The 25813-nt window shown below is 41.8% G+C and overlaps 1 protein-coding gene across 13 annotated transcripts; it reads right to left on the reverse strand.

The window, feature by feature from the left end:
- Window positions 1-9514: 9514 nt before the first annotated feature.
- U2AF1 (U2 small nuclear RNA auxiliary factor 1) lies at window positions 9515-24046 on the reverse strand. Of its 13 annotated transcripts, none has more exons than XM_051613234.1 (11): window positions 23932-24012; window positions 22654-23120; window positions 21457-21544; window positions 21191-21247; window positions 19278-19308; window positions 18627-18693; window positions 14399-14448; window positions 13691-13789; window positions 12379-12512; window positions 11961-12053; window positions 9515-9770 (listed from the first exon to the last, which is right to left on the reverse strand). In XM_051613234.1, the coding sequence occupies exons 2-11, from the start codon at window positions 22742-22744 to the stop codon at window positions 9632-9634; spliced, it is 849 nt and encodes a 282-aa protein (XP_051469194.1). In that variant the 5' UTR covers window positions 22745-23120; window positions 23932-24012; the 3' UTR covers window positions 9515-9631. The 13 variants fall into 13 exon arrangements, with proteins under 13 accessions (XP_051469194.1, XP_051469185.1, XP_051469270.1 ...); XM_051613225.1 differs by lacking the exon at window positions 19278-19308 and adding an exon at window positions 19638-19686; XM_051613310.1 differs by lacking the exons at window positions 19278-19308; window positions 22654-23120 and adding an exon at window positions 19638-19686 and having other exon boundaries at window positions 23932-24046.
- Window positions 24047-25813: the final 1767 nt, after the last annotated feature.

The following is a 25813-nucleotide window of genomic DNA, read 5'->3' on the forward strand; positions in this document are numbered from 1 at the left end:
GGCACCATCGCCCGGAGCTCCCAGGGGAAAGCGGAGGCGAAACGCCGCGATTTCGCCAAGCGGCCCCGGCGGGAGGTCTCTGCCAGCGCCGGCGGGGCGTGCTCAGGGCCCGGGCGTAGGTTTGAAGAGGAGGCTGCTCCGAGCGCCCGAGCTTGTCTCATTTGGGGGGAGAAAAAAAAGAAAAAAAAAGAAAAAAGAAAAAAGAAACCAAAACCAAAACTACCCACCGCACCAGAGGGGGCTGCTGCGAGGGGCGTTTCGCGGCTGGGCCTGCGGGCAGACGCTCCAGCTGGCACCTGCAGCCCCCGGCTCCGAGTTGGGCTGCCTCAGGCACCTGGGCAGGTGGCACTGGTGTGGTGGCCCCATCTGCCACCCCGTCCTTGCATGAAGGCAAAGGCTTGCCAGGGGGGAATATCTCGAGGATATATAGCTTGTTGCTGTAGAAAGTCCAAGCAGCAGTTTCTTTCATATCTATAAAAAAATACCAAAACAAAGAAAAGAAATGCTAAGTGGCCTTGTTCCCCCTGAAGTGTTCCATGTGTTTTAGGTAACAGAAGGAGTGGAGACAACTGTACAGCTCCATGTGCACATGTAGATAAAACTTAGTATACCTATTTGTAGAGGATGGGATGCTGTATAAAAATAAAAAGGAACAGGTTGTTTTAATGGAGTGGTAAAAATTATAGAAGAGGCTGATGTGACTGGTCTGAAGCTGAAGAGAGTCAAGGGTGTCTCTGGTAAGAAAATGAACTAGAATACAGGGTGAAATTTATGAATAAACAGGAAAAACACCAAACAAGTAAAAACAAATAAAGAGCCAGGTATTTTATATCAGCCTGCAATAAACAGCAACACTGAGGCTGCATGTGGAGTCAGATTTTGCCTTGCATTTGGTGCAGCTAAATTACAGAATGGCACAACAGGAATGCAGAGTGGGAAAATGGTGACGTTATGAATGCCTGGCACTTTGAAATGGGTGTCAGACAAACCAGGGATTTACAGAGACACCAGTGCACACGTGAGGACCAGCTGCAAAACCCAGTGAAGCAAAAAATCCATAAACATTTAAAACAGAATGGCTGCAAGTGTTTGAAGACTGAAGTGATACCCAGAGAGGGTAGCCAAGGAGGGATAGTCATACCTTTCATGCCTTTCAGGAGGGACTAAGAGAAGAGGCTCCAAGTTCTGTCTGAAAAAGTGCCAGCCTCACAGCAGCCACTGTAACTTCAGGCAGATGGGCATCGAGATACAAAATTGGCAGCACAGATGGATTTGCCAGATCCTGTAAAATGTAAAACAATACCACAGAGAAGACTTGTAAGACCAAGTGACAGCCCTAGGCATGTTGGAAACTATCTGAGCACAATGTGTGAGGCTAATGAGAGGGATTTTAATTGCACTTCAGTTATGCACTCAAAATTAAATCTCCTTCACCATGGCAGCAGCCAGGTGAAAGTAAAACAGCAACGCTTTGACAAAAATGGGAGTTTTGACTTCAAAAACCCAACCTGACTTAAAAGATACCCACGGCATCACTGACCCACACTGTGCCACTGGAATGAGTGGTATTAAAATCTCTCATGGTGGCTGGGAATGAACACACAAAACTTTTCTTCACCCCACTGCCTGCTAATCAGACCATTATGGCTGAGCCAAATCAGTGGGACATTTAGATTACTCTTCAACCCAGTCTTACAAATAACTCCTATAAACCAGCAGGTCACCAATTTCCTAAGTGGAGCCACTTAAATAATTCCCTGAGGTCTGACAATGCTTAGGATTATTTTTCTCCCAAGGAACAAGAGGAGTTGCAGCGAGAGAAGGTACATTATAAAAACTATTATTTGATCAGAGTAGTGGCAATGTGACACTGACTGGAGTATTAACATAGAAATCAGCAGGTTGTTTAGGAACAGCAAGCAGGGAGTGTTGTTTCTTGTATCAGTGATGAGTGGACTCACTGAAGACTGAATGGTCAAGGAGAGAGATCTCCCAGACAAGTGTAATCAGTGATCAAAGGGAGGGGGGGAAAAGTTAAATGCTGTTGTTGCAGGATGACTGAAGGAGGAAGATCAGGTAGAGAAGGCTTTTTGTGAGTAATGAAGTCACAGAAAAAAAAAAAATAAACAATGCTGCCCTTTTGGGAAGGGAGAGCACAAGGCTATCACACAAGGTCATGGAAATGTTTTTTATACAAAGGTGGGAAAGAGCAGCCTAAGAAGAGCCACTCCATATATTAACTGCATAGGAGAGGCCGCAAAAAAATTAGAGGACAGAATCATAGCTCAAAATTTCCTTTCACAGACTAGAGAAATGAGATGAGAAAGTGAAATAGAAATTGGCCGATAAGGACGAATGTAAATTTTTACAGCCAGGCAGGAACAATCAGCTGCTCCTATAGCCACTATCTGGACAGCAATTGTGTAGAGTGGAGGGTATGACTATAGTGCCATGCAAACCCAGTGAGAGTAAACAAGGCCCTGCTGTTGTGAAAAAAGCAAACATTATACAGGGTTATGCAAACAGGAATATAGTCTGCAGGACATATGTCACTTTCAGCACTGGTGCACTGTGTTGAGGTACCATGTCCCCTCTCAAATGCTGTGTTTCAAAAAATATATGGCCTGTGTGGGACATGGCCTGAGGAGCACAACTAGAAAGTATATAGAGAAGCATAGCCCAGGACTAAAGACTGAAAGAAGTAAACTTGCTCAGAGAAGAGAAAGCTGAAAAAGGACAGAACTGCTTTCATTTAGTTAACAGCCAATGAGGAAGGGGAATAAATCGTTTTTCATGTTCCTTCAGAGTAGTAGAATGTGGAAAAGGTCAAAGTTACAGCAACAAGAGTTTAGGCTGAACCACAGCATTGCTCAGGTTGGAAGGGACCTTCGGATGTTTGCAGTCCAGCCCCCTGCTCAAAGCAGAGTCCATCTAGAGGTCAACCCAGGTTGCTCAGACCTTGTCTGATCAGGTCTTGAAGGCCTGTCAGGACAGAGACTGCATAATCCAGTCCAGTGCCTGACTATCCTTGAAGGGAAAATGTTTTCCCTATACCTAGCTGGAACCTCCCTCTTTCGATTTATGATCTCAGTTAAGATCTTGACTTTTCCTGATCACCTGTAGGCACAGGGAAATGTTATAATCCTCACAGTCATCCCACCCCCAGGCTAAGCAAGCCCTGCTCACCTTACCTGGCCTCAAACCGCCCTCTCCCTGGCCTCAAACTCACTTCAACTTTGTATTTTTTCCAAACTGGGACCCCAAAACAACAGACAGTATTGAATGTGGTCTAATAGGTGCCAAGTAGAGGGGGATAATCACTTCCCTCAGTCTGTTGGCTGGTGTTCATCCCACCAAGGATGCAGTCCGCCCTCTTTGCTCCCAGGACACACTACGGCATCACATCCAGCTTGCTGCCCAACACTGACCCCAGGGGCTTACCTGCAGAGCTGCTCCCCTGACAAGCAGTCCCCAGCCTGTGCCCTGCCAAGGATTGGTCCACCCAAGGTGTAGGACTTTGTCTTTGCTTAATTTCATCAGGTTATTGCTGGCATATCCCTCTGGCCTGTCCTGATCCTTGTGGATGACTGCCTTGCCCTCTCATGTGTCAGGTGCACCACCCCATTTTGGTGTCAGACACAAACATGATGAGGACACACACATTTTCTCTGTTAAGTCACTGATAAAAATATTAAAACAAGACAGATACCAGTACACACCCTTATGGAACTTGCCCTCTAAGCCAAATGACCCAGCCAGTTTTTCTCTCATCTGGCAAACCACCTATGCAGACTATAATAACCCAGCATGGATACCAGGGTGGAGCAAGAGACTCTGTCAGAAACCGTACTCAAATAATCTACCAGTACTATAAAAACATAGTCTGTTGCTCTCTTTTTGCCTACAGATCTATTCCCTTTGCTGAAGATGGTCTTTCTGTGAAGTGTTACAACTGCCATCACGTGTCCCTGAGGATCACTGGCTTGTCCAAAAGACCAAAGGCTTGCCTCCTTGGAGGCTGAGCAAGAAGAGCAATGAAATGTCTCTGCTGTGGTTAACAGTCATGTGCAAGGACCAAAAATCGTGAGTCAAATCCCTTCAGAACAAAAAGACTGGCCTAGACATGAATGAGACTATTACTTGGTCAGATTTTGGCCTGCCTTAGATTTTGGAATTTCGTTTGACCATCCTCAGCCCAGCGATGCAACAATTAACGCTGCATGTAAATCACCAAGTCAGCAAGGCTGTCTGCTCACTTTCCACTAGTGCATCATCCAGAAACCAGTTCTTCATGTCCTGCCTCAGTCCCTTTATCGTGTTTCTTACTCCTGCAGCTCCAGGACTTTCTCCTCCACCAACACAAACGGAAGCAGAAGAGGAAGCATCCTCTGTGTACATTAGAGAGGAAGGAAGAGGAGATGATGGAAGATGCAGGACTCTTTTGATCCACGAAGCTTGCTCTCACCTTTCACTCAGGCACGAGCAGTAATAGCTCTCAAGGGAAACGGCTGGGTAGAAAAAGGAGCAGCCGTCGCTCCCCCAGGTTCTTCCCTCAGATCTCTTGCCCAGGAGGCAGACGGGTGCTGCAGTGGGAGGAGCTTCCTCCCTCCCTCCGCCTGGCCGGAATCCCAGACAGCTCCTGGAAGAAAGTGGGAACGATCTGAAACTTGTCCAATATTCAGCCGCATAGGTAGCAGGACTTGAAATCAAGCCAGGTGCTGGCAAAAGCACAGCAGGGCTAAGCCTGGTAGACTAAAGGCTCTTCCGTGAAAAACAAAGAGGCGGGGGGACCGGCTTGATTGCTGGCTGCTGCCTTTCTCCCCCTCTTCGTCTTGCGGATCAGTGAAACCAGAGCAGAAACTTTTTTTTTTTCCTCCAGACCAAACCAAACATGCAGTTTTGGAAACTGAGAGCTGGAACTGGCCCACAGCACGCTGATTTCACAGCGCTCAGGAAAACAGTGCTCTCTTACTTTTGTCAAAAATGCATGGGTTTGTCCCAAAGGAATACCTGAATCATACCACTTTTCTCTCCCTAGTGGGAACAGCTTGCAGAACTTCGAGCATTTTTAAGGTACTTGAATTAAAGGGGCAAGCATACTCACACAAGCTTCTACAGGGCTCCAGCTCACCCAAGAAGTTGTTGCCCCCCAGCTTTGCTCACATCCTACCACTGCATCAGAAGTTGGCACCTTTCTGCTCTGCTGATGTACTGGTGCATCCAACTTGCCTTTTGTCCCATCAAAACAATCCAGTTAGAAAGCACACACCAAAAGTGAAGTTACGAAAAAGTACCGAACCTGAGATTATTGGAGCACTGCTAAGAAGTACACATTTGTGTTTTATCAGTTAGAGATGAGATAAGCTCACCTTTCCCCCTCCTGCTTTGCATATGTTGAAATGAAGCCACTGGCAACCAGAGCCAGTCTGTTGGCAGCAGATCGGGTTTGTTAGTTTTCACCATTCAACCCGATTTGCACAGATACAACTTACAGTTGAAATTTTACATCTACTGAATTAACAGTAGCCTCCAGCAGGAAAATGGGGACCTTCTGAAGTGGCTTGGCCAGGGCTGCAGAAATACTAGGAGACTGCAGCATAGGACAGCAATGTCATTTTGCTAGTAATTCTTCCTGGAGCTTAGAATTTTATAAATAAATCAAGACATGCATTAACAGGAGTATTATATGTTTATGGCTGACAAGCACCTTGCTGACAAGGAAGGATTGTCCACATAGTTCAGCTCCATTTTCCATGTGTGGATTTAACAAAATGAACACTGGAAAAATAAAAATAATTTGGACATATATTTAAAAAACATAACATAGGTTAATCAGATGAATTCAGAAATACTTGTGCATAGTTTTAGAATGCACCATGTATCAAATCAACATGAAGATATCTTGATTTACTGTAGACATTTGGTTGTAATTCTGATTACTTCAAAACTGAAATTCATGCACTCCCATTGTGCTCTACAGTAACACAGCTCAGCTTCATCCTTGCAATAAATGGCAAATACAGCTACAAATATTCCTTCTTGACAACCTTCCCGATTAGGCATTACTCCCTTATGAGCCGATTTGAGTGCACACCAAGTCAGTTCCATTTTTTAGCTCTTTTTCTAAACAGGTCTGATTTGGAACAGTCATCAGTGCAGCAGCACCAGCAGTTAAAAACGTTTGGAGAGTGCTTGTTTGTTTAAAATTACCCCCTCAAAAGCAGTTTCATTTCTAAGATATTAAGGATGGTATATTCAGTTTAAAGTGTCTTCGTAAAACAGCGACAATGGACATGTAGTTGTTACCACCCAAAGTTTTGCAGCTGGAGTGATGCAACACCAGGAAGAGTAATCTTTAAAAAGCCACAATCCTCTGTTACTCTTTTCTCCAATTAAGCACGCTCCTTCTGGCAAAACGAGCCACCTTGCTCTTCACAGACCACTGCACCAGGAACTTGCTGAGTCTCTCAAGCAGAACACTTAGCAATTTAAACAAAACAAAACCCCAGCTCCCAACTGCAAGTTGCACTCTTTTGATACTTCATCAAGTAAATATAGAGTTCATTTTTGTTGTTTTGTTTTGTTTTTTTCTAATGGGTTTTTTTTTAGTTGAAGACATTCCACCAGTTCTAAAAAGCAGAAGTAAAAGAATCACTCAAAAAGCAGCTCAAATCAAGAGCTAAGAATTTGAAACTTGTAGTCTATGTCCTCATTGGTCCTTTAAAGAGCAGCATCCCATCTAAAGGAAAGGGATAATTTTTGTCAGATTCTTATAAAAAAAAGGCTTTATTTTGAACAAGTTTTCTCCATTTGGTTTTACAGTCTTAACATACATCATATTCATGGACAAGCAGCATTTTCACAGAATAAGAGCCAAATACAAAGAGGAAGCCACTTGGGATTAACAGTTTCAACCTAATTGACTCAGACTTCAGAAAATACTGTATGCTGTCACTTATTTGAGGTAAAGGAATTCCATAAATTAAGATCCACTGTTTAAAAGAAGAGTCAACAATGAAATATTTATGAGAAGTAGGTACCTTCAAGGAGGAGAGGGAAAAAAAAATAATCTAGATATTGTGAACAACAATAGAAGGGGGAGGTAGGATTTACACTTGGTTTGTATTGGTAAACTAATGCCATTTGGACTACCGTTGTGTGTTTAACCAAATTTGTGCAGTATAAATGCTAAGTTGGATGAACTTTATTGGTATTTTAGTCTTAAAAGGTGAACCTAACTGAGGATATGTCATGAGCTTAGTTATATGCTGAGTGCTGTCCTAGGTAATCGTTACACGACCAGGTAACGATCAGTTGTTGCCTTTGAGTATCCAGTTAACTCAATTGCTTTCACTGTCTGTTACGGCATGTTCCAGTTACATGGTTAATTTTGGGGCAGCTGTGGCATCAGACCATAAAATTATGCACATGGTGGAATTACAGAGTGCTTTCTTGAGAAAAATTGTACTGGGGATAAGGAGAAATCAACCTTCTGCTACCTGTTCACACAAAAATATACCTGCAGTTCAGCAGGGCTTAAATAAGCAGATGAATGCTGTTAGGTAGGAACATATTTTACCAGTTTAAATTGTTTATAGAGCAAACCAGCTTGTGTCATTAAATGTGTATAAAAGATCTTAAACCTTTTTAAATAGTATCCACAACATACTAGATACTGTTTAAAAAAAACCCAGAAAGACCATCCTCACATTTTCAAGGTTGAGATTTGAATTAGCTCACCAATAATCCGAAATCTCACTGAAGAGGAAATGGAATTTGATTAATATCCCGTAAACAGCAATAATTATCAATGTCAAATTCCTAATGCCTAGCAGAAATACCACAGGTTTCAGTTCAGCAATTAATTGACAGGCACTGCTCAATTTCTTCCAATGAAAATAAAGCATAATTTGACATATATACCTGCAACAAAACATAAGCAGTGAAGCCATCCTCCCATAGAGATGCATCTTTAAAAAAGGTTACTGGCAAAATAAATTCCAGTCTGGTTGGCCAAATCATCCAGTGTGAACAAACATCATTCAAACTGAATTGGTGCAAGATTTTAGTTGTAAGGGGTAAAGCTGATTGATTTAGAAAAAGCTCATTTTTCAATAGGCTTCTGTCAGCTGTCTCAAAGTTCCAGTGAGCAAAATGGTTTTATACTTATTTTGGAGGCAGAGAGAAGGTGGTTTGTTAGTCTGCTATGTAATGATTCCCTATCCTTTCTATGTCTTCCATTAACTTTTAAAAAAATAATAATCAAGGAGCATATTTATCATTTAGCAAGTTATCTGACTCAGAACTACAAAAGCATTAGTAAATTCTCTCCCTCATTGGAAAGCTATATTGTATTATGTAGCTTCATAAAGTTGTATCTTGCAGAAATGTGACCCCTGACCAAAATTTCTTACCTATGTTACACCTGCAGTTCAATTTTATGTCTGCTTTTATTGCAAGTCAGCCGTGGTACACTCAAGATGTTCCAACATTTCAGTTAGAGCTGTAACTCCTTCAGAGACACACAAGCTACGATACACAGCTATTGTGCAATTCAATTTAAACTCAGAAAAAGATGTCTTGTTTATGAAGAAACTACCCTCTATCCATTAGCTTTTATCACTCATCAGACTATCAGAAAATGAGTAAAGGTGGAAAAAAACCCCATTTTCTATTAGTATCCAATTAGCTTACTATGACATTGAACGCTAATGAAATGCTTTTCATTAAATGAGAGCTAAGAGGACATACGAGACAAAAATAAAATCAGTCTATTAAGAAATTTGGTCTTTGTATTTCGAACCATGGATTTCCTTCAACAGATCCTATCAATCATGTAGCACAGAGCATGAGCTTTTTTTTAAATCCTCATCTGCCTACTATGAATCACTGCAATAAAATTTATTTTTTTTTTTCCACACTGTACTAGGTAACTTTTTTTCCAACCAAAGACAAGGAATTTAGTCAAGAATCATTAAAAAATTGAACTATGAACTCTGGCACAGTCAGGAGTAGCAAATCAACTACTCCAGTGTGCTTAGAAAATAGGCTTTAGATTTTACACCAAGAAATTGGATTTATTGTAAATGCCACAGTCACATTGATAGACAGAGCACAGACTTCTGGTAACAAACAAACATACATTTTTGTAACTAAGCGTTTCTACTTGGTAAATAAATGCATTTCGCACAGCCTTCCTTTTAAATGTGCCTAAACTAACCTAAATAAGCAGACAGCATAGCAGAAAAGGGAAACTTATGTGAGTAACTGTTTCTTAAGCAGTATATTATTTTTACTATGTATATAATATTTTATATTATATACACACACATTTTCATCAACAGTTCAAATTATACCCGAATAAAAAAAAAAATAACCAAAACAAACCCAAAACTGGCGCTCCTCCAATACATTTACCACCTTTCCCTCAGGCATAGTTAATCCAGGTATTTGTCAAGATAGAGGAATGACAGTTAAAAAGACTCCCCCCACAAGAAACAAGTTACACAAAGAATACTGTATCACTACAAATTTTTTATTCAGAAGCCCATCTTTAAAAAAAATCTCGTTATGAACTTGTTTGGTCAAACTACAACACTTTCTAGCAGACATACAGTAAAAATGGCATGGCTCAGAATCGACCAGATCTTTCACGATCTCTTGACCGCCTCCTGTCACGTTCACGTCCTCCTCCTCCTCCACCACCACCTCCACGACCACGATCTCTGGATCTAGACCGACGTTCACGGGATCTCGACCTGGACCTATGCCTTCAAAGAAAGTTTCAACATTTTATTGTTTCATCATAGTCAGCAATTTACTTGCAGTAACACACACTGGAACACTTAAGGATGTAAGTATTCAGGGAGAAGACAATGTGGCATTAGAAGGAATGGTAAATTGGCACTCAGACTGCAAAACCATCTATTTATAAACTGAACAAACTTATGTCACCTGTATTAATTAGCAATTACAACTCACTTGTTTCCCTCCCTCGCCTTTTTTTTCTGTCCCTCTACCCCACAACTCCCTCTCTCCAGAAGCCATCAGCATTCGCAAATTATCTTGCCTGCCTCTGAGGTCGATGACCTAAATTCAGGAAGAAAGCTCAAACCACCCATAATGTGCTGCTAACACAGCTACTATGGATTTATAGCTTATATGGCATTTGTCAAGGAAAAGACTGGTTTGAATGTTTTAAAGCATTTTAGAAAAGTCAATTTTATAAAATAAGTAAACAGTACAGCTTCAATAGGGGTAGAAATTAAAAAACTCAGGGAAAATAATGCTCCAAGTCTTAATTTTGTAGAGCATTGTTCCATAATGACATGTCTTGGGGTGGGAGTAAAAACTTTACAATGGCAAGCAAATACATAATTCTTGCCTACCACTGAGGTTACTAAATTAACCTGTTATTCAAAAGTCTGGTTTACCCTCCTTTTTTCTACTCCAAATACTTTGATGTATTTAATTGTGTAGAACTACTTTCATGTCAGACTATTTTATACAATCTACCTGTGAAACACCACTAACAAAAAAATGGTATTTTTTTTATATCAAGTTACTTACTTACTGCTAACCTGTGACAGCTTTAGCTGCACAAGGAATTTAAATAGGGCCAATAAAGACAAAACTGGATGGAAGATTTACCTATTTTTTTTTGTTTTACCAAAGACTGAAATTGGGCTTTGGATAAAATAATCGTATTCCAAAGCCAAGCACACAAGTCTCATCTTTCCTGCAATAAATGGTGATACCTTTGAATTAGCCTTACTGAGTCTTGAGAGATCCAGATTCATTAAAGTGACCAAGAGGCTAATACAAGAGCATAATTTTTCTTTTTCATAAATCATTAAAAGATCTTAAAAGCTTACATTGAAGTTTAAGTATTAATTGGGATATTTTAGGAAAGTATTTAGGCACAAGAACAACACGCCTAAGCAACACAATCTACATTTTCCAAAGTTATATTCATCCTCACAGATCCTAAGACACTGCCAATTAGAGACATTTATAGGAAAAACGATCACAAGCCCAGGCTCCTTCTGTGACAGAAAAAAGCTACAAAATCATGCTCTACAATATAAAAGGAAGCTCAACAATTTTATGTGCTTATCCTAAATAGCAAGGTTCTAAAAGCAATCAAATTGAATCCAGTGCGAAGTGAACCATTCACAAGAGAGGTGTCACAGTAACAGCAGCAGCATAAGCCTTTCTACAAAGTACCTCAATAAATAAATGATTTAATATAAATATAACAACATGCATTTATCACTTTTTTTTTTTTGGCCATTAATCCTTTGCCCTACTGAGAATTCCTATCAAGAAGGATCACATTGTGAGGCTAGCATTAATAAAAAGTGAGCTCCATACAGGTATAACCTGTTACGCTAAGGAATTAATTTGGGCTAGAAAAGTTAGCTATTAATTGTTAAAAACAACTAAGGCTGGGTATTGAATATAATCCATAGCTATGCTTGATAACTGAAAGCAGCCAATCTAATCCTGCCAAAATGTCCATTAGCCACGTCGCCTTCTTCTAGAAGAGGCCATGAGCAAATACATTTAGAAGACAATAGGAAAGAGGCATGAAGCAATACAACTTCAAATAACGTCTGCCTTAAGAGTTCAGAGTTTCGAGATTTGAACCATAGGTAACTCCTACGTATTTAAGAGTAGCTCAGTGAATATTCTTCTCCTTGAACTGTGCCTTCTCTTAAGGGCACAGCCTTCAGCATCCACCCATAGCACCACAAACCACGACAGAACTTTTTTTTTAAGACAGTCCTTTGTTCTAAACTGGCCACTTGCTAACTTTACTTGATGCCCTTCTATTGGCATATGTCAGAACTTCAGTAAAACAAAAAGAGAGGACTTAAGTTTTTAAAGGTTTTACCTCAGAATTTTCAGAAACTGATCCCTAATTTACCTGTTTTCATCTTATTTAAAAGCAAACTTACTTTTTACGACGCCGTCCGTACAACTCGCGTCTTAACTCTCGAGAAATGGGCTTCAAATGCATAAAGTTGCAGAAACCTCCTCGTGTACACTCTCTGAAACAGAATTCAAGAGACACAGTTGAAACTCCCAGCTCTACACCGTTATCTGTTTGTCCTAAGCCCTGGGGGGGAACCTCTCACCATCTAAAAGTTAATCAACTCTAACATTAAAATCAGTAAATCACAAGCATCCTTTACTGACACTGAGATCAAAATCCTAAAAAGACGGGAAAAGTCAAGAGGTTGACAGCAGGCCCTCTGTATCTGCCATGGTTTTCCTCCTACATGGATACAAATCAAAACCACACCCAAGCAACAACCCTCTTTGTGCAAGCATTTCAAATATTCCACTGTAGGCAAACATGAAATCACTTTTTACCCCATTTCATATTGACGGCAACAGGCCTCTCTGAAGTCAGTCACAGGTGAAAGCTCAGCATGAATGGGCTGTCCATTAAACCAGCGATTGTTCAGGTCAATCACAGCCTTTTCTGCATCTTCTTCACGGCGAAACTAAAGGCAAAATTAACATTTTCTCATGCTATAGAGAAGCAACAAAAGTAGATGGAAGGTTCTTATGAAACCAGTTCTGTGGTACCTGAGGTTTAGGACTAGTCAAAAAACTAGAAGCTACTTAAGAGCTGCTGGGACGGTCCATTAAATCAAGGGTAAAGATGCTTGCTTTTTGTTAATCACGACTCAGAGCTAATAAACACACTGATACTTTCTCTTAATTATGTTCTATTTGGTCTTTCAAGTTTTGTGGCTTGTATTAAAAAAGATTAAGACAGAAGATACTGTGTTTTCTTAGCACAACTTTAAACAAAAAGAATGCCAAGGAGTACTTTCTAGAGCACTAATGCCCCAAATGTAATGGATTTTTCAAACTTTTAGGCAAACTGCACCAGAACTGAAGTTCTCATCCAACTAGAATTTACGAAAATGTCCTCCTGTTTTATGATGAAAATTTACAATTTAGAATCCCTTTTCACAGCTAACCACTTCCAAACTTTTAAAAGCAACTTTTTTTTTCTGATCATAACCTTCACTGCTGAGAATTTTAGGTGTAAAAATACCTTCCAGTTAAGGGAACATAAAAATATTAAAAGTCTCTCTCACACCTCCTCAACACTGTGTACACACAAGAAAATTTCTGCAGGTGGCAACTTTGTACCAATGACTTTTAAGAGCTAAACCTAAGTGCTCCAGTGCACACCTTAAACCACACAGCTACTGCCAAGGATAACTTGGTTACAAGATGGTTTGTTTAACTGGGAAGTTGAAAAATAAATGCAGCTGTTAAAAATAAACACACCTGTCGTGAATACACATCTGCTCAGAACATCAAGTGTTTAAAAGGCAGTATGACAGGAATACAGACCCCAAATTAATCCTGGCAAACTAAACAGTCCAGCAGTGGTGACTGTTATTTGTAACAATGTAAAAATCCCCAGTGTTCATCCTTATTTATATAAATGACACAGACTTTGACTATCAAGAAAGCGTATCATCTCTTAAAATTTCTTTCAGATTCCATTCATGTTTTCACTTTTGACTTGATATTGTGGAGTGGGAGGAGCTTATATCCTGAAAAGTTACTCTTGCAATATCCACAAGCATACAGTAGCTTTTAAAATCACAAATCAATAAATATAACCCCTATCATATAATCGGGTTTCTCTTTATCCTACCTTTACGTATACATTTCCAACTAGATGATCTCCAAGGTTATCACAAACGTTCATCTCCTCAACTTCACCGTATTTTTCTTCCATTTCTGTGAAGACCTCCTAAGCACAAAGCAACCAATTAAAAGTTTGCAGCACATATAGTTGTAAGGACAGAAGGACTGCATTTAGCTCTCTCTAAGTACAGGTCTTCCTTAAAAAGACAGCAAAACAAAACCCCTTTTTTGTTCACTTCTAATTTTAAAATCAGTACTTGCTTGGCCTGTACCATGTCCACCTGTAAGTACAGCACTAACAGAATACATAAAAAGCTATAGAAAAAATCATGCATACAGTATTTACAGAAGTCATGAGATGTGCTGAAATCACTACATAGAAGCCTTGATGCTCTTGTTAAATATTTTAATTGACACAAGATAGAGTGTATTTTAAATTTACAGGAAAGAAGGTAATTGTGGAATTTAAATGCTGTATTGCCTAAGCTGCTGATTTTTAAACAAAGAGTATTATAAACAGTAAAGTTAAAGCCAAACTAATCAAAGGTTGTTCCAGGAAATAGTTAGCACTGAAAATCCTAAGTAGTACACAAACATGTAAGGAAACAAGCACTTTTCTCTGAATCCATCTAACTGCTATACACTAAACCCGCCTAACTCATTTGCAGCAACAAAGCCACGCACACTTCAAGGCATTTTAACAAATTTTACATACCTCGAAGAATTCATCATAATGTTCCTGCATCTCAACATCGCTCACAGCACCTGTAAAAATAAAGAGTTGTATCGATTAGAGCTTATAAATAATAATAAGATATTTTGATCATACTACAAAACAATCTAGAGAGGCCATCTGGAGCATAAAAGACACCATACAGCATGAAACTAACTAATAGGAATATTAAAAATAAGTATGTGTGAAGAGTTTAGAGTCCCTAAAGTGTATGTCAAAACATTATATTGACATGACCAAATCTAAACAAGTTTTAATCAGAGGCAAAATCGTATACCACAAATTAAAAGGAAGGGGAAACGAATTACTTTGAAATACCACTTAATGTACAGTCCCACCCTCTATCTACCAATCATTTTACCTAAACAGAAGGCAAGTGCTTTGTTAAATTTGCATACTTTAAAGCATAATTACAATTGAATGTTCCTCTTCCTAAAGGCAGAATTTCATCTTATCATGTCCACCACGCATACTAGAATCTGAGTGCACAATGTAACATAGCCTAGAATATTTTTTAAAATATGCTCAAAATAGTTACTGAAATGACACACTTTTCTCAGTGCCCTCAAAGAAAGGTACCATAATGCCCTGCAATAGAGAATTTTCTAGTTTAAGTTTGAACGTAGTTAAATTTTTCTGTAGTCCTGCAGAACACCTTTTAGTGCAAGACAAGCCAGCCATATATTCAGGTTAGATAATTTTCATGCTCCAAGCTGGACTTTACAAATGAGCGCTGCTTGCCTGCTGCTATAAAAACAACTTAAGTTTGGTTGATTTTTCAAATAATTAAGAATATAAATATGAATCTTATTTATTTATTCCAGTCTACAGTGCTTTAATCTGCATTAAAGTGTATACATTAAAGCCTAATGTATTAGCTTTTCAGCAGTTAAGTGGTTTATTAAGATCAAGCAGAAGTTTTTAAATGAACCCTGCATTTAATGCTAGAAAATTATTCTAGCCTTTGAATTACAAATACTTCTGGTTTAGTTGACAAAACGTGAAGACAAGAAACTGAGCCAACAAAGCTGAGATTATTCATTTCAGGCTGCTATGGAAAAAAGAGATACTTTGGGCTCAGTCATTTTTGGCTAGTATTACCATTTGGACAAACATTACATATTCTTCAAAGGCTCTAATATTAACCAGCCACACTCTCTTCAACTGTTACTACTTTTCTTCCACCCAGTTCACCTCCTGAAGAAGGCTAAGGGGCATCTGTTACACAGCTTAGGCTAACAATGTTTCTGCATTGGGAACACGTTTGCTTTTAAGAACTTTCTTCTTCCACAGGTTATACAGCAAATTAAGGAATATCAAACATTAAACCAGTATTTCTAGACAGTTTAATACTTAACTATATTCCCAAGGTTCTGCCAACAGCACTGATAACAGCTTACTAATAGCTAAGAGGTTTTTGTTGTGTTGGTTTCTTTTGTTGTTGGTTGGTAGGGGTTTTTTTAAGGTACCAGACAGGCTCTGCAAGCCACACTGGGAATATTACCAGATGGTCAAGTGCAAAAACTTACAAGGAGATTCCACAGTCAAAATTAGGAGATCACAAACAACAGTTAGTTAATTACTTTAATGTCCTTCTAAAGTGGGACATGTACATATGCACAGGCTTTACAATCAATCATATTCCAGGGCTACCGGTATGTGAACCTTGAGAAGCCCAATTACTAATTAAAATACTCAGGAAAACTACTGCTGTTCAAAACTAAGGTTAATCCTCTACGACGGCAATAGAAAGGAAGACAGTTAAGCAACAACAACAAAAGCATTAAATAACTACCCAAGTCATCCATTTAAAATACATGCAATACTTAAGTAGGGACAAATATCAAAAAAACAGGGAGCCAGGAGTTTCAGCAAACCTACTGGTAACAGAGCTCCAGCTCTACCACAGAAGGTACAGTCAGGCTCTGTTAAACAGCTACCTTCTTGTCAAGGAAAACTAGAGTTGGATACCAACATTTAGAACAGTAGAGAATCTGTTCAAGACTCTTGCAGCTGCACAATCTAAACAGCTCCACAGACCAAACTGCTGTAACTCTGTGCAAATTAGTTACCAGCGCATTGAGAATTCAGGGATGGAGTAGAAATACCCAACTGTACATTTTTTTTGGTTACTGAAACAGCATTAACTACTAAACATCTGCAACAAGAAAGCCTTCACACCAACAGAACTGTTTAAGCATCTAGACAAACTTACATAGCTCATTACGTATCTAGCTTGATTGCATGACAAAAACTTCAGATTACTTAATTGGGCCACTGCTGCTTTTAGAAGCAGAAGAGACAGCATTTATTTTCAAAGTTAGCAGCTGATTTCACAAAGAACATCTAATCAAATGCTGGTAACTAATCTGAACTAGTCTATAACCCAACAGTCAAAAAAAAGGAATAGCCAAACAAAGCTTTATTACCACAGAGTCAATATTCACTTCAACAAGAAATATTAGTTAGAAAATAACACCAATCCTTTTTGGTCCAAAAAAATTTATTATTTTTTTAAATCTTATTCTAATATTGATGATTTTGATGATTCAGTCACAATGCTGTATCAGTAATCGCCGATAAACAATCCTGGTCATTAAACTTCTGCCAGTCTCACAGTAGCTGTTTTCTTATGCCCATGCCTACCTCATGAGGAGTCATTAAATTAGTTCATGACCATACCCAAATGCCTTCCCCTCCTCAAAAGTACTTTAAAAGATTTATTTTACTAGGTAAATATGCAACTTGGTTTTGGAATTTGAATTTTCAAAGCATGGGGAGAATTTGAAGCATGCACCTATCCAAAAAGGACAGCTGCCAGAAGGTAAAGTGTTTGTCAGTCAAAGTGTATTCTTCCAAAGTAGATTCTAACTGGAAGCTGCATTAACCTAGGACAAACTTCTGCATGCAGTTTGAAAAGTTTCAAATTCAAGTTCACTTTACATTTATAGAGCAGGAAATTTATTCTGGATGAAGTCAATGTATAATTGTCCTGCTCTTTTAGACAGTGGAAACTAATAGATAGAACAAATCATACAGAAAAGCAGTCCTACGATGCAGGCAACTGGTAGGGAGAAAGGTGGAGGGGGAGAAAGCAGTGCAATCAAGACTGCTTTACAGGGAAGTAAAATTTCAACCCTTTGTGATTTAATAGATGGTATTCAGATTCCCCTCTTAAGTTTTGGGAGAAGGTGAATGGGACAAAAAAATTTGATTTTTTTTTTTGGTGTTTGTTTTGGACACATTCAATGAAATGTGGTCAGTTTGATCTGTTAAACTGAAATGGTAGACCAGCTTAAGTCGACACTGAGCTCTGACAATCAAGCCCAGGGAACCAGTGAAGGAACTTGTATGAACTTACAGCGCAAACCGTCAGCAGACTGGGAAGAGTTTTGAGGGTTACGGTAAATGTTCAAGAGGGCAATGGTCTGAAATACAAAACGCAACAACTTTATATTATGGAAAATAATTTTAACAAGAAACCGGTTTCCTTTAGGGTCGCTTTAGCCGAGTCTGTGCTGAAAGAGAGGTGGTTATTCTCTCCCAAGAAGGAGAACTTTCACTTATCTGGTGACCTTCCTGAATCAACCTAACACTGTAAAGTAATAGAGATCTCATGATACTCCATTATTGTATTTATTTTATTCACCAATATTACTGTAGAGGGGTTTTGCATTATTTCAGACAGATATGTCATAGATGGCATCCAAACACAGTATTAAAATTACAAGCATAATTATTTTGTATTTGGTTTTACTGAATGGTTTCTTAGTAGCAAAACCCCAGGAAAGGAAGCAATACAATAACTGCAGCATAACATGAAATCTCCATTCTCCTAAAAAAGTTAAGTTGAAAGAAAACCCAGTTTTGGGAACTTACCGTACAACACATATATACCTATTTTATTTTTTTTGTTAAATCAAGAATTTGAAAAATGTCTGCAGTTTAACCCTTTAAAAAGAATGCAGTGTTACTAAGCAATCAAGCTGCAAGAGAAACTGCATCAGGTCCAATTTGTGCAGTCAGTTCTGCATTCTGAATTGCACACATTTGACAAATTCTTGACCTATGCGCAAGAAGAGTTCCGTCACTTGTCCTGTTTGCAACAGCTTTATGTCAGCAGCTCAGAAGCCAACATTATTTTCTCATAATTAGGAGTGGGCTCTTTAACACCATTCTTTAAAAAAATTTCTCCAACTGTGGGACTTACAGTGTGAGCCGTCAGCCGTCTGTGCACTGTTTTGGGGGTTACGATAGATGTTTTGAATCAAGATGGTCTGCGGGGAAAAAAAATAAAAAGGGGAATTCTACTGGCTGCTGTGCATATAATAGACAATTGCAAAGAGACAACTTGTTTGCAAACAGCTAAAAGTAATATTTTATTCTCAAGACTCCCTTTTGTATTTGCAGAATATCTTCCAAAATTGCATCCAGACCATCATATTATGAAAACAGTTTTAATTAACCACCAAGAAAAAGCTGCATTTGTCTCAACAGCTATCCTCAAGATGGGAGTTGTGAGGCACAGTGACCTAAAGCATCAGCCTAAGTGGTATTATGGAGATGCCTAGCTTTCGAGACCACATTCGTTATTGTAAGTCTAGGGGGGAAAAAAGTGTGATGTGCACAGCGTACGATACATAATGCCACCGAGTCTAAAACGTTACACCAGACAGTGAGGTTTTGAGGCAAGAGCTGCGTCTCATTTTGTGCATCAGGAATTTCTTGGTGGAATTTCTGTTTAAATAATATAATAGCATCATAGGTTCACATGATTCCGATCCTTCAAATAAGGACAATATCCTTTTAGCCCTTCTGCTTTTTACTTGAAGAATTAGCCCAGGCAGACTTGAAACCTTACATTTGTACCGTTCTTCTTAAAATCAAGTTGTCTGAAAAAACAAACCATGTTTAAGTTAGTAAACTAATATTACAAAAAAATTCCAAACGTCCATATCACTGTAAGCAGCTCAAAAATTGAAATGTGATTACTTAAAATACAAGCTCAATGTTAGTTAGTATGAATCGCAATCCCCAAATAATTTTAGCTTACACATTATTATTATTAGTCACAGTAAGAATTCAGAGCTTAAAGAAGCCACAGGACCAGCAATATCATACCTACATATGCTGCCCACTTAACATGTACCAAAAAATATAAATCTGTAACAGCACATTTAAAATCACACACTTGTTTCATAACAGGTATTGTCATACCAACCAAAGCTTTGTGCTTCTGCGGCCCAGGTTTAAAATAACTATGTTTTAGCCTACAATTGGAGAGAGCCAGAAACATGCATGTAGTTACAGTGTTTCTGCTGATTGGTGGTAATTTGATCACTCTGGACTGTGAGACCTTTCCTAACACAGCTCTTCTACAGAGTGGCTGCACCAGCAATAGCAACACAAGACAAAAATATTGTGCCAGTCACTTCCCCTTAGTAAGATACCTCTTCATTTTTTTTTTTTTTTATCACAGCTGATTATCAATCTGCATACAAATAAAGATTTCTGTAGTGAACCTAACACGTCTGCTAGGTACACCTGAGGGACTACAACTCAGCACATCTGCCAGTTGTGATGATGATGGCGTCCCAGACATCACTAGATGAACCTGGTATGCCCTGCTCACCCACTTAAGCTGGCATTGCTAACCACAGCTTCTACAGCAAAGCTAAAGGCTGCACTGACATAGAAAATCACTGTTGCACACAAAATTTTGTTAAATAAATAAGTAAATTTGCTGGTTTGGGGTTTTTTTCTAAACTTAATACAAAAAAATACTATGGAATTTGATAAATTCAGGAATATTTTCTAGTATTCAGTGACCTAAATTCAGATCTCTAAATAAGCAATTGCATTTCAGTACACTTTCCATGTAGCCCAGCAACATGGAGGAGTTTTGAAATGGACACTACTGTTTTTTGAGACAGTATTTACATCAAAAATCGGTTGGTCCCACAAGTGGAAAAGTGTTTTTGTACATGAAGTACTGGCAGTGGCCCCTATAGATCAGTAAGCTTGACAGCCCTACTCAGAACCCTGCCTGCACACTCACCCTTTAACTTGATGAGCACCATCATTCTGAACTCCAGCCCCGTGGATAGTGCTTGCCTCCCTAATGCTTCCCAAACCAACAGCAGCCCACCACTCTCATCAATCCTGCCCCAAGCCAGCTAAAATGAACTTGCAGAGGACTCCACTGCTATGTAAACTTTACTTGTGTTGGTAAAACTGCTGATAATGCAGCAACTTCCGTAGGCACTACTTGTCATTACAATACTCCCAAAGAAATGATTTACCTGTATACCCTGACAATCAGCAGTGATAGAAAAAGGCAAAGCCTACCCGTCTCCAGGAATGTGAATTCTGAAAACTACAGAGCTCATAATAAAAGCTCTATCACCTGCTGCACATTTTTTGCTTTTGGCAGACATGCAGTCACACATGTCTCTAACAACGTTCACAGAGCCAACAATTAAATAACCTATCAAATCAACAGATGTATACGCCCTCAGCAGCCAGGCAAGTTGTTTTCAAGAAACAATTCTTTCACATTCAAAGCAATAATGTGAGTTACTCTCAAAACATAAGAGCCTGGGTCAGAGAACAAATCTAATGACATACGAGTCACTTATGTATCCATTAGTTTTCTTCTATTATATGCATAAAAGTTCACACCTTTGAGACAGGTGGAACATGCTGCCATTGTCTGTGATCAAAAATATCTGGGATGGTTTAAGTGCCTAAACACCACTGAGAAGGCACACTCACCTGAAAGTTAGCACTGGCTGGTCTCTACTACAGGCAAGCTTACAACAGCATCGCTTCCTGCAGCCATTAAGGGTGACAGGAGATAATTAGAAATGCTGGGAGAAGTAAGTGGAATACCCCCAAAAAAGCAAAACCACATATAAACTGGGGCCAAAACTGAACTAGTTTATCTGGGGCTCGATAATTATTCACTTGTATCAGAGAATCTACAATTTAGAGCAGCAAGAATATACTTCCACAAGAAAGAGAAAAAAAGGAAAACAAACCTGGCTAAATGTTGGTTTGTTGTGCAACCGAGAACATCTGTCTCCGTGACGACAAGCTCCAATTTTGAAATAAAATGAACAGTTGACTCTGCAAGAAAAAAACCACAAAGTAGTCACATATTAAGAGTAGAAAGACATTAATATGCCGTTCCTGTAACACATATGCCCTAAATGCCTTTATCTTGATGTGTAGAAGTAACATACAAACCAAAAGCAAAACAGTATATGAAAGCATTACAGCAAATCTGCTCATATTCATTCCTCTTTACCCCTAATTTACAGCCAGTCAACTAATCAATTGAACCCGCTCCTCAAACCCAAAGTGCACTTAGGACATCACCAAGGACAGAAACAATCACTACCGTTTTACCCTTCTGATTCTCCATTCTTGTCTTTATATTCATTTCACGGAGTGATGGGAAATAAGGTGAAAAACACCTGAAAAGTTACACCATGAGCTGTGTTTGTGGCTTAGTTCATGCAACCTTTTAGCCTAGGCAGTATGACCTCTGTTGAAGCTGATACAGTTGCACCTACCTAAGAGTTTACAAACCAGCTGTTTATAAAGTTTAACTCAGGCTGCTGCCAACACAGTATTTGAAATAATTCAAAGAGAAAATTAATGTGACAGAGAGAACACACATAAGCAAAATCATTTAATTAAGCCATTTCCAAGAATGCAGTTAATGATTTTTAAAGGAAGCACTTAATATATTTTTAAACCACAAGCTTTTCTTCAATTAACTATCATGACACCTTCAAAACTATGCTGGTTAAGGAATGCCAGTAAAACTCACATGTAAGCACAACTCACGTGGAACGAAGACAGAAAACCATATGGAGTTTAGTTACCTGGGCTGGAAAAACTGAATGCAAAACTCTGAAGGGCAAGAAAACTATTCTGGCTATATATGGGTAACTGAAATATAAGAATTCTCCTGGAAGAAAGATTATTATTCCCATGCTCATATTTAACATCAGTTCTTTCCACAATCCTGAGTAACCAGTATTGCCTCATGGAGGGGAGAAATATTTAATTACTAATGCATATCTGACCTCTAGCAAAACATTCTACTGTAAAAGTGTAACATGCTTACTTTTTGAAAAAATATACTTAGCATTACAGCATACTTACTGTCTTTTCTGAACTCTAACCTGAAACAAAGAAATACCTAACTATAAATTTTCCAATAGTACCTCTGACTTCAACACTTTCTGGAGAGTTCTGCTTGCTTTTTGAATGGAAAATGAAACAAGTGCAGGAGTGTCGTGACTGCTGTGTGGCCATATTGCTAATGGAATGTAACAGAAAAGATGCTACGGCAATAGAGCTCAAGAGAGGCTGCCAATACTGTTTTTCTGACAGACGAGTGAATTGGAACTGGCACGAAGCGCTACCAAGTAGAAGGAAAACAGAAGCCCCGCGGGCAGGGGCTGACAAGAGCAATTTAGTCCAGTAGCAAGCACATCGATGCCCCTTTTCATTTTTACGAGCGGAAAAACACGTTGGTTTGGTCAGGCCGACGGTGACCAAATTTTCGTTAGGAGGGTTTGGTAAGTACGCTTCCAACAACCAGAGAAGCTAGAGGCGTTCCCGACGCGTGGAAGGCTGCAGGCAGAAGCCTGAGGATCAGGATGCAGCAGTCGGGGAAATCCTCCGCACCCTGGGGAGGGGGGAGAAATAACCAGTCGCTGTCCTTGCAGCAGAGCGGAAGCTCTCGGGCTGCTGCGAGGTGCAGAGACACGAACAAAAGGGGAAGAGGCGGCCCTTTCCGGCGGGAGGCGGCGGGAACCTGGCGGCCGGCGAGTACCCAGCGGCCCCGGCCGCTCCCGCCCGCCGGGCAGGCCGGGCAGGGCCGCACGGCAGCGGGGGCGGAGGGGCGGGAGGTCCGGGTTGGGGTGGGGGGGCCGGGGGGGGGTCCCCGCGGCGCAGGCCCGGCCCGGCCGAGGGAAGCGCATGGGCGGGGCGGCGGCGCGGGCACGCGCAGGCCCCACGCGGCGGGAGGCGCGCGCACGCGCCCCCCTCCCTCCCTCCCCCTCCCCGTCCCTGGCGGCGCGCGCACGCGCGCTACTGCGGGGGGGGGGGGGAGGGAGGGGAGGAGGGCCACGAGCGCGGGAGGGGGGGGGGGGGCGCGCGCACCGGCCTCGCTTCCTCTTCCCTCCGCGCGCCGCCACGTTCCAGCGCGCGGTGGGGGCGGGGCGAGCAGGGGCTCCCGGGCGCGCGCCCCGGTACCGGGGCTGCCGCGAGGCCCCGGAGGCGGCAGTGGAAGGAACGGGCCGGGCCCCGCGGGAAAAGGGGGGGGCGGGGGAGGGGGGGGGGGCAGGTCCGACCGCCGCGGGGGGAACAGGCCGCCCCGGCGCGGCCCCGCGCGCGACCCGCCCGCAGGCGCCGGTCCCCCCCCGAGCTCCCCCCCCCCCGGGGGCGGGCGCCGGGGCCGCGGGAGCGGCGCGGGGAGGGGCGATGGGGCCACTCACTTGTCCTTCTCGGTGCCGAAGATGGAGGCCAGATACTCCGCCATCTCCCACCGCCCGCCCGCCCGCCGGACTGCCCGGCGCCGACCGCGCACGTCACACCCGCCGCGCCGGAAACAGTTCTGCGGGGCGCCGCGGGCGGGGCGCGGGGAGGGAGCCTCGGCGCGCTGCGCATGCGCCGGCGCCGTCAGCTCCTCCTCCGGGGGGCGGGGCCGAGCCAAGCCCGAGCCGAGCGGAGGCGACCCCAGCCCGAGCCCGAGCCCGAGCCCGAGCCCAGCCCAGCCCGAGCCGAGCCCGAGCCGAGCCTGAGCCGAGCCCGAGCCGAGCCTGAGCCGAGCCTGAGCCGAGCCGAGCCGAGCCCAGCCCGAACCGAACCGAGCCGAGCCGAGCCGAGCCGAGCCCCCCGGGACCAACCCAGGCTGAGGGGAGCGGGGCGGCCAGGCCAGCTGCCCCGCCGGGGAGCCGGGCGGGCTGTGGCGGGGAGGAGAAGGACGTGTAGGGAACCGGGGCCCTTCCTGCCTGGCGTGTGTGTCCTGCAGCTGGGGCAGTTACTGTGGGCAGTGCCCCCCCAGCCGGGGCTGTGCCCAGATTTCCGAATGTTTCCCCCTTCTGCCGCTCCGTCCGGCCGCCGGGGTGTTGTGCCCCAGCGTCTCAGGCAACCTGAGGGTGAGCGGGGCAGGAAACCCGCTCGGGGTGAAGCAGCTCCCGCAGGAGGGTTGTGCTAAAGGATCTCCAGAGGACCCTCCCAACCCCCGGCGTTGTGGTGCCGTGAATCAAGCTTGGCCGGAGGCTCGTGGGCATTGAGAAGCCTTTAAAGGGGATGACAGCTCGAAAGGTGGCAGCCTGAAGAAGAGCGACTGAAGGCAGACGGGAAAGAAGTTCTTGCTGGGGCACAGTGTTAGCAGTGCTTTCTATGATGGTAGAGAAGATGAGGAAGCTGCCAAGAAGCTGAGGGGTCTTCCTGCAGTTAGTCATCAGTACAAAGGGCACTACAATCCAAATTAGACCTTCGTTATCATGACCTCAAGTGCTGGAATAACTGCTCAAAGGCAGGGAGGTACAGGTTCTGAAGGAGTTTAAATAAAAGCTGAACGAGCTGCAGAGAAAAACATGCGTTTTAATTAAAAGCAGAGCAGCGGGTAGGACCCAATTCTTGATGGTCATTCTGGAAGATTTCGTGGAATTTTGCAGGGCTTGGCTTCTGCAGGTTTAGCAAGTTTAAGCTGCAGTGGTAGGCCTCGGTGGGAAGCAGACCAACAGTGAGCAACTGAGGCAGAGAAAGTGCATCCTCCCACACACGAACCTCACTAGGCACGTAGACTGCGAAGCAAAGCAGTGCCTTGTCATTCTGCAAAATTTAATGGAATTATGGGCCAAAACCTGCAAGTTTGAACTAAGATAATTGAATTTTTAAAAATGGAATAGTAATGCGTGCAGGAGACTGTTACCATATAGGTGGATTAGCATTTGCAAAAAAAAAAAAAAAAAAAAAAAAAGGTGTTCCAGTCTGAAAATCATTGCACCACAAGTGCTGTCTGGGTTGTGCCCCAGGACAGTACAATTGAAACTTAACAGCAAGTCCAGTTCTGAGGAAGGAAGCCAAATGTGGCTTTTTTTACTCCAAGCAATTTTTAAAAATGCACCTATTTTAAAAACGGGACTACAATCCTGGTAATGTTTCTCTACTTTGGCAATAGATACAACTGATAAAGGGAGTCTAGTTGTTTTCTATGTTACCCCCTGGAATTCCTTAGTTGATTTGAGCTGATTCAAAGATGCTGCGACCCATCACAGGACAAAGACAGTCCTCTTGGCGCTGCTGTATGTCCTGCCATGTTCTTTCTGTACATGCTCCTTTGGGATGTAAAGCTCACCAGCTCTCCAC

The sequence above is a fragment of the Apus apus genome, chromosome 1 (genome assembly GCF_020740795.1).
Source record: "Apus apus isolate bApuApu2 chromosome 1, bApuApu2.pri.cur, whole genome shotgun sequence".
Taxonomy (NCBI): Eukaryota; Metazoa; Chordata; class Aves; order Apodiformes; family Apodidae; genus Apus; species Apus apus.

Excerpts from the sequence above, each read along its gene's own strand:
- U2AF1 (XM_051613225.1), bottom strand. The coding sequence starts at position 22,744 with ATGGCCACACAGCAGTCACGACACTCCTGCACTTGTTTCATTTTCCAT. Across the intron at positions 21,545-22,653 it reads AGAAAGTGTTGAAGTCAGAG|AGTCAACTGTTCATTTTATT; the intron begins GTACTATTGGAA and ends TTTTTCTTGCAG. Across the intron at positions 12,054-12,378 it reads TGCCGTCAATATGAAATGGG|AGAGTGTACACGAGGAGGTT; the intron begins GTAAAAAGTGAT and ends ATTCTGTTTCAG.